The sequence below is a fragment of the Notamacropus eugenii genome, chromosome 5 (assembly GCF_028372415.1).
Source record: "Notamacropus eugenii isolate mMacEug1 chromosome 5, mMacEug1.pri_v2, whole genome shotgun sequence".
NCBI classification, from domain to species: domain Eukaryota; kingdom Metazoa; phylum Chordata; class Mammalia; order Diprotodontia; family Macropodidae; genus Notamacropus; species Notamacropus eugenii.
This window is the reverse complement of record NC_092876.1, coordinates 318,923,449-318,938,866: the sequence shown is the minus strand read 5'-3', so window position 1 is coordinate 318,938,866 and position 15,418 is coordinate 318,923,449. Positions and strand designations below refer to the sequence as shown.

Sequence of the window (15,418 nt, the reverse complement as noted above, 5' to 3'; positions counted from 1 at the left end):
ATGAATCAATAAACATTCCTGAAGTGCCTCCTGTGTGCCAGGCGCTGTGTTAAGTACTGGGGATACAAAAAGAGGCAAAAGGCTGCCGTCTTGAAAGAGTTTACAGTCTACGGGATGAGATTCTGTGCGAACGAATACACAACAAAGCAAACTATATACAGGATAAGCAGGAAATAACAGAAGGAAGGCACCAGAATTGAGAAGGGCTGGAAAAGGCTTCCTGGGGTTTTAGTTGGCACTTGAAGGAAGCCAGGGAGGCCAGTAGGTGGGGACATGGTTATTGAGCCAGTTCTGTGAGTAAGGAAGGGTTAATGTTTGGTGAGGACTTAACTTGTAAGCCCACTGACCTTTCAAGAAAATTTCTTTCACTGTACAAACATGCAAGTCTGTTTTAAGAAATGACTTCAATAAATGGAGATAATTTTGAGCAAATCTAAACAAGTGTTCCTGCATAAAGATTGAATTGGATTATTAACCCAAGGTGAAAAGGTTAAAAGTCTACAAGGTTCCTTAGAGTTTCGCTCTAAAGTCTATGGATTGTGAAGCCTCTCTCCTGGGGCCCCAGCGGACTTACCACATAGTTGTGTATGGCAAGGGAGAAAGAGAGATGCAGCTGCTGAAATGGGCATCTTTTTAAAAATACTGCCATCTCCTCAGAGGGACTCTTGACCGTTGGAGGCAAAAACACACAGAGAGACAGAGAGACAGACACACATACACACATACACGCACACACACACACACACACATCTCACATCCTCTATTTTCCAAGCTCTAGATCTGATCATCTTGGGAGGTACTATCTTTAAAAAGGGATGGGTCATTTTTTTTCTTTTTCTGCTTAATAATATTTTATTTTTTTCAATTACATGTAAAAGTAGTTTCTCCTTTTATAAGGTTTTGAATTCTGAATTTTTTTCTCCCTCCCTCCCTCCTCTCCCCACTCCCCGACAGCATGTAATCTGATACAGGCTATACATGTACAATCATATGAAACATTGTTTCCACATTAGTCATGTTGTGAAAGAAGAACCAGAACAAAAAGGAAAAACCACGAGGAGGAAAATACAAACAAAAAAAGAGAAAATAGTGTGTTTCAGTCTGCATTCAGGCTCTGTAGTTTCTCAGGATGTGGATAGCATTTTGATGGGTCAGTTTTGAACTGAGAAAGTCCTGCCCTATTATCCAGAGAAAGCCAGTTCTTCAAATCCAGGCACAAGACCCGTTATTGCTCCTGTTTTCCAAAAGCAAAAAGAACAAGAAATAATTAGAACACAATGCAAGAGAATGTATAGGCCAGTGTTTGATTGTGAGGTGATTAAAAACAATTAAACCCCCCCCAAACTCAAACCCTTATATTTGTATCATGCCACTCTGTAGTTTGCAAAGTTCACCGATGGTCTTTCTCACCACGGCAGGTCCAGGCACAGCATGACTACACAGCCACTGACAGTGATGAGCTCCAGCTGAAGGCTGGTGACGTGGTGCTGGTGATTCCGTTCGAGAACCCTGAGGAGCAGGTGAGAGGCTCGGGGATCCAGCCACAGCACGGCCGGCCCCAGTGGCTGGTACTCTGGAGCAGCGCTGACCACGACAGGGCTGCACTGGCCACAGAGAGAAAGCACCTAGGGTAGAAGGGAGCCAGGGCAGCCCTCACTGTGGTCTCTTATCCTGCTTCTGGGAAGCATTGGCTATCGGATTCTTCTCACATGTTTCTTCTTTTCTTTCTATTTCACTGCTTTCCTTTCGTTCCTGTCTCCACTTTTCTCTCTTGCCTTTCTTTATATCCCCAGTGTTTCCCACAGTGCCTTATGCATAGTAGGGAGTTTAAGAAGTACTGCTGGTTGTCATTCATTTCCCGCTCTAGTTCTCCCACAGCCACTCTTTTCTTACTTCTGTTCTCACTCTCCCTTCTTTTCTGCTTCTCCTTCCTTCCCACACTTTTTTTATTCTTATTTCTGTCTCTCTCCTCCTCTCTTCTCCTTTTTGTCCTCTCCTCTCTACCCCATCCCCCTCCCTCCCTGTCCCTCTCCCCCTCTGTCCCTCTCTTTTGTCTCTCTCTGTCTCTCCTTTCGTCTCTGTCTCTATTTTCCTGCTCTTCTCTGCTTTTCTTTTCCTTTTTTCTTCTACTCACTCTTTCTCTTCTCTCTCTCTCTTTTTCTCTTTCCCTCTCTCTCTTTCTCTCTCCCTCCCTCTCTCTCTCTCTCTCTGCCTTAACCTCTTCTTTCTCTTTTACCCCAAATTCTCATTTTAGATAAATGAAATTTGCCTGACCACCTTATGTAGGCATCAAATTGCCCACCACCAAATTTGGTTACCACCAGGACCTATGAGAGAGCAGAGAGAGTAGGAATATCAAGAAAACTTGCATTGTAGAAAGAATACTTAGTCAAAGGACCTAGGTTCTTCAAATGCTAGTTTCACCTTTTTCTCTATTGCCCCACTCCTCCCTCTCTTGGGCAGACCACTTTAACTTATTTATTAAATGAGGGGGTTGGACTAGCTGATATGAGGCCCCCTTCTAGTTCTGAACTTCTGTCACTCTACAGTTTCTTTGTCTTTCCCTTCTCCTTTCTCTTTCCTTTCCCTATCTTATTTTTTCTTTCTATCCCACCCTGCATTTCTTCCCTTATGTCTCCTTTCCCTTCCCTCTCTTCTCCACCTTTTTCTCTCTTTCTTCTTTTCTTCCCTTTCTCTTTTCCCTTTCCCCCCATTCTTCCTCCCCCCTCTCTTCGCCTCTCCCCTTTTCTCTCTCTTTTCTCTTTATAGAATCATAGAATCTTAGAGATGGGAAAGGCCATCTAAGCTAAGGGGTATGTGAAGCCAGCACAGCAAAGTGGGGAGACCTGAGAGATTTGACAAGGAACTTTTGATACCCAGTAGATAAAAAAGCTTGAGTAGAGTTAGGGTGATGACTTGAAGTGTTACAGCCAGTCCTGTGAAATAAGTGTACAAACTAGGTTGTCAGTGTGTACAAGTAGTGCTGCTAAGGCTCATGATGATAACCAGAAGCTTTGGGCTTTAGGAGTGTGTGTGTGTGTGGGGGGGGGGGGGTATGTGTGGTGTGTGTGCACACATATGAGTTCTAGGGTTCAGAGGAGTGTCACTTGTCTCTGTTGAAAACCCAAATGGTGCCTCCATAACCAGAAGCTTTGGGCTTTAGGAGAGTGTGTGTGTGTGTGTGGGGGGGGGGGGGGGGGGAGGTATGTGTGGTGTGTGTGCACACATATGAGTTCTAGGGTTCAGAGGAGTGTCACTTGTCTCTGTTGAAAACCCAAATGGTGCCTCCTTTATGCTTCCTCCTTTAGGGAGATAAGGTGCCAGGAAATTTACTCATTACATCTGTTTGCAGTTATGAGAAGAGGGTGTAAGGAGACCTGAGCAGCTTTAGCAATAGGACACACTAGTGAGGAAAAGAGTTATTTTCCCAGTATGGCTATTGCTTGCATACGCTTCCAAATGGCCTCAATAGAGAAATAGCAGGGCTATGCTCCTTACCGACTTCCTACCCATCCATGAAATCCCTTTTGTAGTTTCTCTGCTTGAATATTCCCAGTGCCAAAGATCTTACTACTTCACAAAGCAGCCCATTCTATTTTTTGGATGGCTCTTAATTGTTTGGCAGTTTCTTTCCCCTAATATATAACTGAACCCTAGCTTCCTGTACCTTCTGTCTACTGATCCTAATTTTGTATTTTGGAACTGTCAAAAATATCATCTACATGATGGTACTTTAGATAATTAAAAATAGTTATTATCAAGGCAGCTTGGTATAGTAGATAAAAAACTGGCCTTGAAACTTAAAGGATATGGGTTCAAGTCTGGCCTCTGACACATAAACCTGTGACCCTGGGTAAATAATTTAAGCTATCAGTGCTCTAGGTAGATCGCCAAATAGTAGTGAAGATGCTGGCCTGAGCTTCCTTATCCAGAAATTCCCTGTGCCGGTAAAATCATATTCTTTCTCTCTGTCTGATCACCTTAAGTCTTCCCTCCTTAAGTCTTCTCCAAGCAAAATGATCATTTCCTAATTTGGTAGAGCCAGGACCCTTTATCTTGGTTTCCCTTTAAAGTACATCCTAGCACGCCCATCTATCTTGAGGCAAAACCCTTTTTATCAGGGTCTGTCTTAAAATGTGGTGTTGCCCTCTTCTTTCTCCACTGGGGACTTGGAGGACTGTGGGTATGGAACTTTGTATGCAGGTACTACTTGTGTTCAGTTCTGGCTACGTTATGGGAAGAATATGGGTTAGTGAGAGAGTGTCGGATAATCTTGAGAGTGAATAAAATCTTGAATCTGTGCCATATGAGCAAGGGTTAGGATATTAGGTGGGAATGGGAATGAGGATAGCTTTCTTTTTTTTTTTAAATTAATTTATTTGTTTTCAGTTTTCTACAATCACTTCCACAAGTCTTAGATTTTCTCCCCCTCCCTCACCTCTTTCTCCCTGAGGCAGCATACAATTTTATATGGGTTCTACATGTACATTCTTATTAATCACATTTTCACATTAGCCATATTGCATAGAAAAATTAATATGAATGGGAGAAACCATGAGAAAAATCCAAAAAACAAAGCATAACACAGGAGAAAATATTCTGTTTCATTCTGAATTTCAATTCCATAGTTCTTCCTCTGGATGTGGATGGCGTTTTGCCTCAAGAGTCCTTTGGGAATGTTTTAGGTCCTTGCATTGCTGTGAAGGGCTAAGTTTACCACAAAAATTCCTCGCACACTGTGGTTGTTACTGTGTACAATGTTCTCCTGGTTCTGCTCCTTTTACTCAGCATCAGTTCATACAAGTTTTTCTAGGCTTCTCTGAAGTCTTCCTGTTCATCATTTCTTATGGCACAATAGTGTTCCATTACATTCGTATATCACAACTTGTTCAGCCATTCCCCAATTGATGGGCATCTTACCACAAAGAGAGCTGCTATAAATATTTTTGTATATGTGGGACCCTTTCCCATTTTTATGATTTCTTTGGCATACAGTCCTAGTAGCGATATTGCTGGGTCAAAGGGTGTGCACATTTTTGTAGCCCTTTGGGCATATTGAGGATAGCTTTCTTCAGGTACTTAAAGGACTACCATATAGAATTTGGATTAGATTTTTTTTTTTCTGCTTGGTCTCAGAAGGCAAGCCTGGGAGAGTGGGCGAAATTTGTGAAGAAGTAAATATAGACTTCGCTATCGGAGCTATCTGGTGATGGAATTGAACTGCTGCCTAGGAGGGAGCAAGCTTCACCTCATAGACATATTGAGGCAAAGGCTGTATGGCCAATTACCTATCTTGTAGTGGGGAATCTTTTTCAGGTACGGGTTAGATCAGATGACTCCAAAATGCTTTGCTTCTGAGAAGCAAAGAAACTTGCCTGTGAGCATGTAGACAGCTAACTCCCTTTCTGGTGTAATTTGAGGAAATGCCAACTTAAAAATCCCTCCCCTTTGGTCAATTGCAGTGTCTGAAAGACCAGGATTTAGAATGTTATCCTTTCCTTTCCACTGTTAAGAGTACATCTGCCTTTTGGAGGAAGGAGTAATACATAAAATAATTATCAGTTATTAACACTTTATTATGAGGTGATGGCAGTTTCTAGTTTGATGGTTGGAAGTGTTTGGGGCAGGGTGGTAGTAGTGTATGAGAAAGTTAATTAGAGAGCATGGAATCCCAGTGAAATATTTGGGTCAAGGTTTGAGATGAATATGGTGATTTTGGGTGTGGAGGACACCTGGAGAAACTTTTACTGGAAGCTGGTGCTGCTGAGATAAAATGAAGAAATCACTGTTGAGCCTGTATCATTTTGCAAGGTACCTAGGAGCATACAAAAAGGTATAAGACATAGCGTCTTTTTATTTATTTTGCTTTTTTCTCAATTACATGTAAAAACAACTTTTAACATTCTTTTAAAAAAATTTTGACTTCCAAATTTTATCCCTCCCAACCTTGAGAAGGCAAACAGTCATGCAAAACATTTCCATATTAACCATGTTGTAAAAGAAAGTAGACCAAAAAACCCAAGAAAAATAAAATGAAAAAAAATTATGCTTTGATCTGCTTTCGATGGAAGTCTTATCAGTTCTTTCTCTGGAGGTGGATAGGATTTTTCAGCACTGGAACTGTCTTGGATCATTGCATTTCTGAGAATAGCCAAGTCATTAATAGTTGATCATTGTATAATATTGCTGCCACTATCTACAATGTTCTTCTGGTTTTCTTCACTTTGTTTCAGTTCATATAAGCCTTCCAGGTTTTTCCGGAAAGCATCTTGCTTATCCTTTCTTATAGCACAATAGTATTCCATCACAGTCACGTACCACAACTTGTGCAGCCATTCCCCAACTGATGGGCATCCCTTCAATTTCCAATTCTTTGCCACCACAAAAAGAGCTGCTATAAATATTTTTGTATGTATGAAGTCCTTTTCCTTTTTTGTTGATCTCAGATCTAATAGTAATGTTGCTGGGTCCAAGGATATGCACAGTTTTATAGCCCTTTGGGCATAGTTCCAAATTGCTCTCCAAGAATGGTTGGATCAATTCACCACTTTACCAACAGTGCTTTGGTGTGCCAATTTTTCCACATACCCTCTAGCATTTGTCATTTTTTTTGTCGTATTAGTCAATCTGCTGGGTGTGAGTTGTACCTCTGAGTTCAATTTGTATTTTTATAACCAAAAGTGATTTAGAATGTTTTTTTCATATTTTTTCATTTGACTATAGCTTTGATGTCTTCATCTGAAAACTGCCTGTTCATATCCTTTGACCATTTATCAGTTGGGAATGACTCATATCCTTATAAATTTGACTCAGTTCTCTACATATTTGAGAAACGAGACCTTTATCAGAGAAACTTGCTATAAATTTCTTCCGATTTCCTGCTTTCCTTATAATTTTGGCTACATTGGTTTTGTTTGTGTAAAATCTTTTAAAAATCTAATGTAATCAAAATTATCTGTTTTATTTCCTGCATTGTTCTCTGTCTCTTTTTTGGTCATAAATTCTTCCCTTATCCATAGATCTGACAGGTACAATATTCCACGCTCCCCTAATTTGCTTATGACATCACCCTTTATGTCTAAATCATGTACCCATTTTGACCTTATCTCAGTATACACTATGAGATGTTGGTCTATATTTAGTTTCTGTCAAACTGCTTTCCAGTTTTCCCAGCAGTTTTTGTCAAATAGTGAGTTCTTGTCCCAAAAGCTTGGATTTTGCATTTATTAAACACTTGATTCCTGTAGTCATTTATTACTGTGTACTGTGTACTTGATTCATTCTGCTGATCTATCACTCTATTTCATAGCCTTTACTATATTGTTTAGCTGATTACTGCTATGTAGTACAATTCAAGATCTGGTACTGCCAAGCCACTTTCTTTCACATTTTTTTTTTCATTTTCCTTGATATTTTTTGACCTTGTTTCCTTCCATAAGAATTTTGTTCTCATTATTTCTAACTATTCAAAATGGTTATTATTGATAGTTTGATTGGTATGGTGCTGAATAAATAAATTAATTTGGGTAGAATTGTCCTTTTTATTATATTGGCTTGGTTGGCCTGCCCATGAGCAATTAATATTTCTCCAATTGTTTAGATCTAACTTCATTTATGTGAACGGTGTTTTGTAAATGTGTTCATAATAGCAGTCTCTTTACAGACCTCAGATTAGCTGGTCAAGAGAAGAGAAGGGTAAAATTGATAATAATATGAATATAAGAGACATAGTTCAGCAGAACAAGAGAAGATATATTATAAACTATATATGATAAAAGTCACTGAACAGAGCTGTGAGCAATGAATGGTGTGAACTTGGTGCAGTTCAGTGAACACTTAAGTGCCCTGTCATATGCTGGTATCCACTTTTATACAAAGAAACAAAACTAGTCAGAAGAAGATATCTTCTGGGGATGAAACAATCAGGGAAGTCTTCCTGGAAATGGTGGGATTTGAGTTAGGCCTTGAAAAATAGGTAAGATTTGCCTAAGTAGTGGTGGTGGAAGAATGACGCCTTTGCAAAAAACAGAAAAAGAGTTAGAGCTGGGGAGAATCTCTGGCTGCCTGCCCCAGGACCCAAAGCACTCACCTTTGCTTCTCTTCCAGGATGAAGGCTGGCTGATGGGTGTGAAGGAGAGTGACTGGCACCAGCATAAGGAGCTGGAGAAATGCCGAGGTGTTTTTCCTGAGAACTTTACGGAGAAAGTCCAGTGAGAGCTGGAGTCATTACTCTTCTTTCAAGGGGAGTGAAACCACCTTTTTTCCCCCCCAAAAATGTGTCTTTCTGGGTTTTTTCTTTTTTTTCTGTTGGGGAAAAAATAGAAAGAAAAACAAGGAGAAAGAAGAGGAAGAACAGAAGCCACAAGACATAATGGATGACAGCCAAAATTTGAATTTGTCAGAATGATGTTTTAAAAGTGTTATTTTGCAGCTGATGTATCCCTGTAGTTGAGTTCCAGGACTGAGAAACCCCTGCTCAGTTCTCAGTAGCATGTGAGCCTTGATCAGGGAACACCCACCTGGGTAGGAGAGTGACCTTGTTGGAGACAAACAATAGGGGATACCCAAACCATTATGCTTGTCAGCCACTGTGGCCTATCCCGGGGTGAACACCATATACCCATTACCCTGGCAGCTGCTGTTGGCATGGGTGTTTACAAGCAGCGCCTCCTCTATAGATTCTTGGCTCCAAAGATCCTTCTCCAACTCCACTGACCAGGACATCTGTTGTGCTGTTTGACAATAAACCTAGTGTACAGTGTTAAATGAAAACAAAACAAAAAAATACCACCATAAAACTACAAGAAAAAAATCAAACCAACTAAACCCAAAACAAATTGTGTGTTTCTTTTTTCTCCTCCTGCCCCCCCACCCTGCCCATAGGTATAAGTGGACTGTGACTTGGGATTTTATACTGTGATGAAGGAAAAATTAAAGCAAGCTGAGTTAGAGCCTGCATTTAATCAAAGGCAAACCTCATTCCTCCCAGCTGAAGCTTGACACCTGGAGGTTTTCCCTCTTGAGTGTGAAAGTGACGACTGGTCAGTGGTTTAAGAAAAAGAAAAAATGTGCTGAGGCAAAACTGGAGATGGAGGCAACCTGTTTTCTTAAAATTATAGCCTTTCAAAATTGTACCTTTTTATTAGTAGGAGAGGGCAGTCCTTCAGGAACACAGATCTGCCCTTTATTTGTTGTTCTTGAATGAGTTGACTTTTTTCCCATGGAGAATTCTGCAGACTGGCCAGTGTTAGAGTCACCCTCCTGGCTCTGTGGTTGGCTAGGGTCAGAGCTGTCTGAACTCTCTTAAACCCTGTTTAATATTGATGCATGACATTTTATCCTATGGTTAGTTGGGGGGAGAGGTCTGAGAAAGGGAGGGGGACTCTGTGAAGAGGTGAAAGGTGTGAAAATTCAGGCATTCCCGTTTCTCCATGACTTTGCTTTGGCTTCTGCATGAGGGAAGGGGTTTGTGTTGGTGAAAACTAAGGATACTTGAACATGGATACAAACTAACCAATACCACCTCTCCCTCCTGTTCTCTCTCCTGGTTTCCCTTTTCCTCTCTCTCCCTCATTCTCTTTCATTTTGATATAAACACTTCTCTTGGGAAAACTCCATTTAGATCAGGTGGGGCTTCCATGCTCAGGCTTCAGCCAGTCTGAACAGAGTTTGCCTACAGGGGCAGAGATAGCTCCCAAGGAGTGCTGGGGAACTGTTACTATTTCTCAGATGATTAATTGGAATGAAAGGGGGAGATCCAGGAGCCAGCTTTGTGTTGTAGGGTAGGTTGATTTCACTTGAAAGGATCATCTTCTGCATTTTGCTCAGTGTTTTATTTTTAAAATGAAAAAGAAAATGAAACAAAAAACCTGTACTTCATTGTTGTGTGTATGCGTGCGTGTGTGTGTATGTGTGTGTGAGTGTGTGAGACATCTTTCTTCTCTACCTGTTCATGGATGGCCGTCATAGCTTGCCTCTAGCTGGAACAGCTTGTCATGATTCTAGTATCCAGCAATAAGGCAGCCTTGCAAATAGCCACCCCTCCCTCCCCCCAACTTGCCCAGGGACAAAGTCAGCAAACAGTAAGGCTTGTGGAAGCAGCTTTTTTGGGTGGTATTCCCCAGGGTTCTCCTCAGGGAGGGTGGGCTGGGAAAACTCTATGGGCGGCTGGTTTGGGTACTTTATCTGCAAGGCTGACTTAGTTTTGTGATGGTCATTCTTTTAGAATGTTACAGTGTATTTGACTGCCTTGTTAGCTGAAAAGAAAAGTAGTAATGTGTTGGTTTCTCTTTTGGAAAATCTGAATAATGTAATGATCGATCCATGTGAAACTCTATTTTTATGCGTTTGTAAACCTGGTTGAATCTTCTCAGAGCAATGTTTTAAAATATATATCTACATAAATATATAACAGAGTAAAAGCAAGTGAGTTGGGTTAATGCCAGAATCTTAGCTTAAATTTGTTTATTTTTATGCAGAACTTGTGGCCTTTTTTTTTTTTTTTTAAGGCAGCAGGATTATAGTTTCATCCTCTGAGTTGTCTCCTGGGGTTATTTGTTTGGTTGGCACTTCAGCAAATTTTTGTGGTCAGTCAAACAGAGGGACCCTTGTTGGGGGGTGGGGGAAATGTTTTCTTTTTTTTAAATTTTAAATTATCTCCAGAATGGAAACCAAATAATCAGATTTCTTTCATTCAATAAACATTGAGTTCCTCTTCTGTGCTTGGCCCTGTGGTGGATATAAAAGATAAGATCTAGCCTCTCTCAGAAAAAGCTTAAGGTCTGATAAGGGGACTATGACCAGCTCACAGAGAGCTATACCTGCAACAAAGCACCAAAGGCGAGTTACTGAGGAATTGAGATAGGACCTGAAAGGTGGGAGAGATCACTTCTCATCTGGCTTTTGTTCCAGTTCTGTGGGTCTATAAAAAAGAAAACTGTTTTCCCCATATATACCATTTTCTACTGGGTCATATACTCATTCCTAAGAGCTACAGTGGAATGAAGTCCTACTCAGTGGGGCCTTGGGCAAGTCATTTGCCCTCCTTGAACTTCAGTTTCCTCATCTGTAAGGATGAGGAGTTGAAGGATTTGGTCTTTGAGGTCCCTTCCACTCTAATTCTATTCTAATCCAATTTAATCTAACAGCAGCTTAAAACCTAGATAGAAAGTAAATGCTGATCCAAGAAAGCTGGGTCAAGCTTTCCTGGTCAGGATGGTTGCTTACGGGTGGTAGGGGTAGTGGGAATGGTGGTGTGAACTTGGTACAAGAAAGAGTGGATGAAAGACTTAATGGTCAGGTTATCCTGATAGTTTAATTCAGTAAACATTAAGCACCTACTGTGTGCTAATCACAGGGGACAAAATGTGGGATGATCTCTGCCCTCAAAGCCCAAACAAGAAGTAGCCCTTTTTAGCCGAGGAGGGATCTCCTAAAGTTAAGGGGGCAATCGCAGCTATTGTCTTCCAGTGGATAACTCTGTTGCTTTCATGCCTTCGACACTCTTCCCTGTGTTAGGGAATTCATTATAAAGTCAGTTCTGTTTTAGACCTGACCTAGGGGCTTACTAGTTCTTAGGGTAGCAAAAATCTTTCCTCAGAAGACAGTCTCATCCAGAGGCAGAGGCCCCAAGGCCAACAGTGGGCACAAAGGACATCTTAATATTTAATGTAAATGCACATATTTGTGGTGTCATAAAATGCTGTTTTGTTGGCATGTGACTCTTTTGTGTTAACTTATATGTCTCCTAAGTGGGGAGCAATATTTAGGGGAGAGTAATAAGCAACAGTTTTTAAAGTTTTCCTAGAGTCCACATGTATTCTAGCTCTGGAGGGTGGAGGGAGGAGGGAGTTAGAAAGACTTGGAATAACCCACCATGGATGATTGAGACCAGCCCACTCACTGTCTCCAGAACATACCTTATCCATTTCCTTCCTTCCTCCCCATACTTGTTGTTCAGTGTCACCCTTCCTGGAAGGCCATTCCTGTTTTGCTCAGTCAAATTCTGCCTGAGCTTAACTCAGTTCCCACATCCTCCATGACCCTTTTGGCCTCAGACACTTTAGCTAGTCGTATGACATTGAGGGAATCCCTTTGCCTCTCTGATGTTCAGTTTCTTTGTCTGTGAAATGGGAGTAATTCTATTGACTACCTCCTGCACAGGGTTGTCCTAAGGAAAATACTTTGTCAGTGTTTATCAGCCCTAGAGAAGTGTGAGTTGTCTCTCCTGACTAAAAAGATTCCTTCTCCCAAATTCCTCCCTAAGTCACTCACCGTGTGACTTATTTGGTGTTTGGCTCACACTGCTACATATATAATATTTGATTGCATTAAACTAAATGATAAGTCCTATTGGAGCAAGGCTCCTCATGTTTTTGGTATTCCTTATATGGCAAATGACACTTGATTTAAAAAAAACAAAACTCTTACCAAACATAGGGGTAATTATTACACATGTGGCTACTTCAATGAATGAAGGAAAGGAATAAGCATTTATTAAGACCTGTGCCAAGCACTTTACAAATATTATCTCACAACACCTCTGTTAGAGTGGCGCCATGATTATCTCTCTTTTACAGCTGAGGACAGATATCAAGTGACTTGCCCCAGAGTCACACAGCTAGGAAGTGTATGAGGCTGGATTTAAACTCGAGTCTTCCTGACTCCAGGCTCAGTGCTGTGTCCAGAGACACCTTTCTGCCTAAAATGATTGAATGAATACATGAATCTGCACGTATTAAGCGCTTGCTGTGTGCTAGGCACTGTATTAAGCACTGGAGATACAAAAGCAAAGATACTACCTACCCTCAAGGAACTTACATTCTACTAGAGGGAATCAACACAAAGGGAAATGATGGTGGGGAAAGGGAACCACCGGAATGTTGAAGATCTATAAGGGACTTCTTGGAAGCAATAGTGCTACTTTGATTATCGTACCCAAAACAAGAGGGAAGGAGGATGTAAATGAGTGGAGGTAGGGCCAATGGCATGATGACCAAGACAGGTATTTGTAAAGGATGCGAAGCATGGTCTAGTCTGGGCCCTCGAATATGTCCAGTGAACAGGTCACTCCAGCCCTAGTTCAAAAACTCTTTCTTATGTTAGCCTGAAATTATCTCCCTCTTAAACTTCTATTCGTCGTTTGAAGTTCTGTCTCTGCCAACACAGAAGTCCAATCTCTTTTCCACATGAGAACCCTTTAATTATTATTCCCTTCCACATTTGTTCTTTTCCAGGCTAAATGCCCTTTATTCTTTAAATATTTCACAACATCCTTTATTGACCTCTGGACAACCACCTTCAAATTTGTCAGTGCTTTCCCTCATGAGCTTAGTATAGGTTTTGAATGCAGTAGGCCTCTTACCTTCTATAATTCTATGACACCTCATTCACTTGCATTTTTCAGACTTTTCTGGTCCTATCATCAGGATTTTTGGAGGACGGTGTGCCCTGTAGTCACATCATCCCTCCTTTCCAGCCTGTAGCTTGGAATCATAAATTTACTCACATGACCTGATATCATACATCTAGACCTGGAAGAGACTTCAGTGGCCATGTATTCCAACTCTCTCTCATTTTACAGAAGAGGAAATTGAGGCCCAGAAACTTTAGCCAATTGTCCAAATGTCACTTTTTAAAGCCCCAAGGATCAGAGGTGGGATTTGAACCTGTGACCTCTGCCTCCAGAAGCAGTGCTCTTTCCATTGTACCACACTTGATGTGAAGGTAGAGAACTGTAACCTCCTGATGGAGTTTGCATCCCAAAGATACCTGTTAAACCCAACAGGGCACAGAGATGTTTCTTCTCCAAGGCTATAAATGCCATTATTCATGCTCCAAATCTGACCCTGACAGCCCTGGAAGGATGGGCTACATCCATGAATGACTATAGAATGACAGGTTGTTCAGTTGTGTGGGATTCTACGTGACCCCATTTGGGGTTTTCTTGGCTGAGATATTGGAGTGGTTTGTCATTTCCTTCTCCAGCTCATTTTACAGATGAGGAAGCCGAGGTAAGCAAGGTTAAGTGACTTGCCAGGGGACACACAGGTAGTCAATGTCTGAGGCCAGATTTGAACTCAGGAAGATGGGTCTTCCTGATTTTAGGCCCAGCTCTCCATCCTATGTACCACCTACCTTCCTTCAGATAAAGAGATCATTTCCTCCTCTATTTTCTGTTATTTTACTCAAGAATATATTTTCCAAAGACCTAGTTTTCTTCTTAGATCCATTTTCATCCTTGGGCAAGAAACACTCAGGCAAACTACACATGTTCACACAAACCCTTACACACAAGTGCACGTACAAGTTTATGTATACAAACATGCATGTGTATACTTATACACATGCTTAAGTCTCCTTTCTTGCTTGTTGAATTCACTGTGCTCCATACACCAATAGCTTCTAATAGTGCTCTACAAAGGAACTGTTGACCTCAGAGTTGAGCCATTCCTGTTGGACAGGAATTTTAGTTCTGTGAGTCCAGCTCTTGGACTCCATGGGTTCTGGCTTCTAGTCCCTAAGTGGTAGAGTAATTGGTTGGGGGAAGGAAAGAGAGTGGGGAGGTTTTTTGGGGCTAGACATGAAGCAAGGATTGGGGGTAGAAAAGGTCCAGTGTATGTCTCTAGAATCTTGGCATGATTGTAACTATATTTGGCAGCGTGTAAGCAAGTATCTGTGTGTTCGTACTTGGGTAAGTGTCTCAAAGTGGTTTTGAACTGATCCAGCCATTACAACATTATATTGATCTTCATTCTGGATATTCTTTTCAAGAAAATAATAAAAACTGATGTTTTTATAGCTACATGTCTTATCTCCTTTGCCTCTCACAACAACTCTCAGAGATTTGCATTGCCATGATTGTTTTACCCAGTTTACAGATGAGGAAACTGTCTCAGAGAGGTTAAGTAACTTGCTAGTTGTCATACAATAGTAGGACAGGGTCGGGTCTCTCCTGATCCAGAGTCTAAGTTGCTAAAAAACTCAGGTGCCTCTTGTCTTACACATTTTGTGGCATGTGCAGGTGACCCTTGGAGAACTTGTTCTAATGGACATAAAGAGAAGATCTCATCATGACATACCCCCTGCTCTTTCTATGACATTCTAAGATCATACATCCATCTAGAGCTGGGAGGGACCTCAGAGTACATTGAACTCAGCTCCACTCATTTTATGATGAGAAAACTGAAGGGACTGAGGCCTAGGGAGGCTAAGTGACTGGCCCAAAGTCACATAAGTAGTAAGCACTGGAAGAGGGATTTGAACCCTGATGTGAGAACTGGTGTTTTTTCCATTATACTTAGCAATTCAATTTTGTATTTGGGTATTCTTGCTTTACACATTTTGTCATTTCAGACACATGCCATTTACGTTCCACATTTTTCTCTCCTTGAGTTCCCTGGTGAGAAACTGAGGACAA

The 15,418-nt window shown here is 41.2% G+C and overlaps 1 protein-coding gene across 16 annotated transcripts in view; it reads left to right on the top strand.

The window, feature by feature from the left end:
* Positions 1–10,717, top strand: part of BIN1 (bridging integrator 1) — a 137,636-nt gene extending 126,919 nt beyond the window's left edge. For 13 of the 16 annotated variants that reach the window (XM_072613434.1, XM_072613432.1, XM_072613430.1 and 10 more), the window contains 2 exons: positions 1,419–1,520; positions 8,107–10,717. In XM_072613434.1, coding sequence (XP_072469535.1) covers positions 1,419–1,520; positions 8,107–8,214 — 210 coding nt within the window. In that variant the 3' untranslated portion in view covers positions 8,215–10,717. The remainder of the gene's footprint in view (positions 1–1,418; positions 1,521–8,106) is intronic. The other 3 variants (XM_072613437.1, XM_072613436.1, XM_072613435.1) reach the window with 1 other exon arrangement.
* Positions 10,718–15,418: the final 4,701 nt, after the last annotated feature.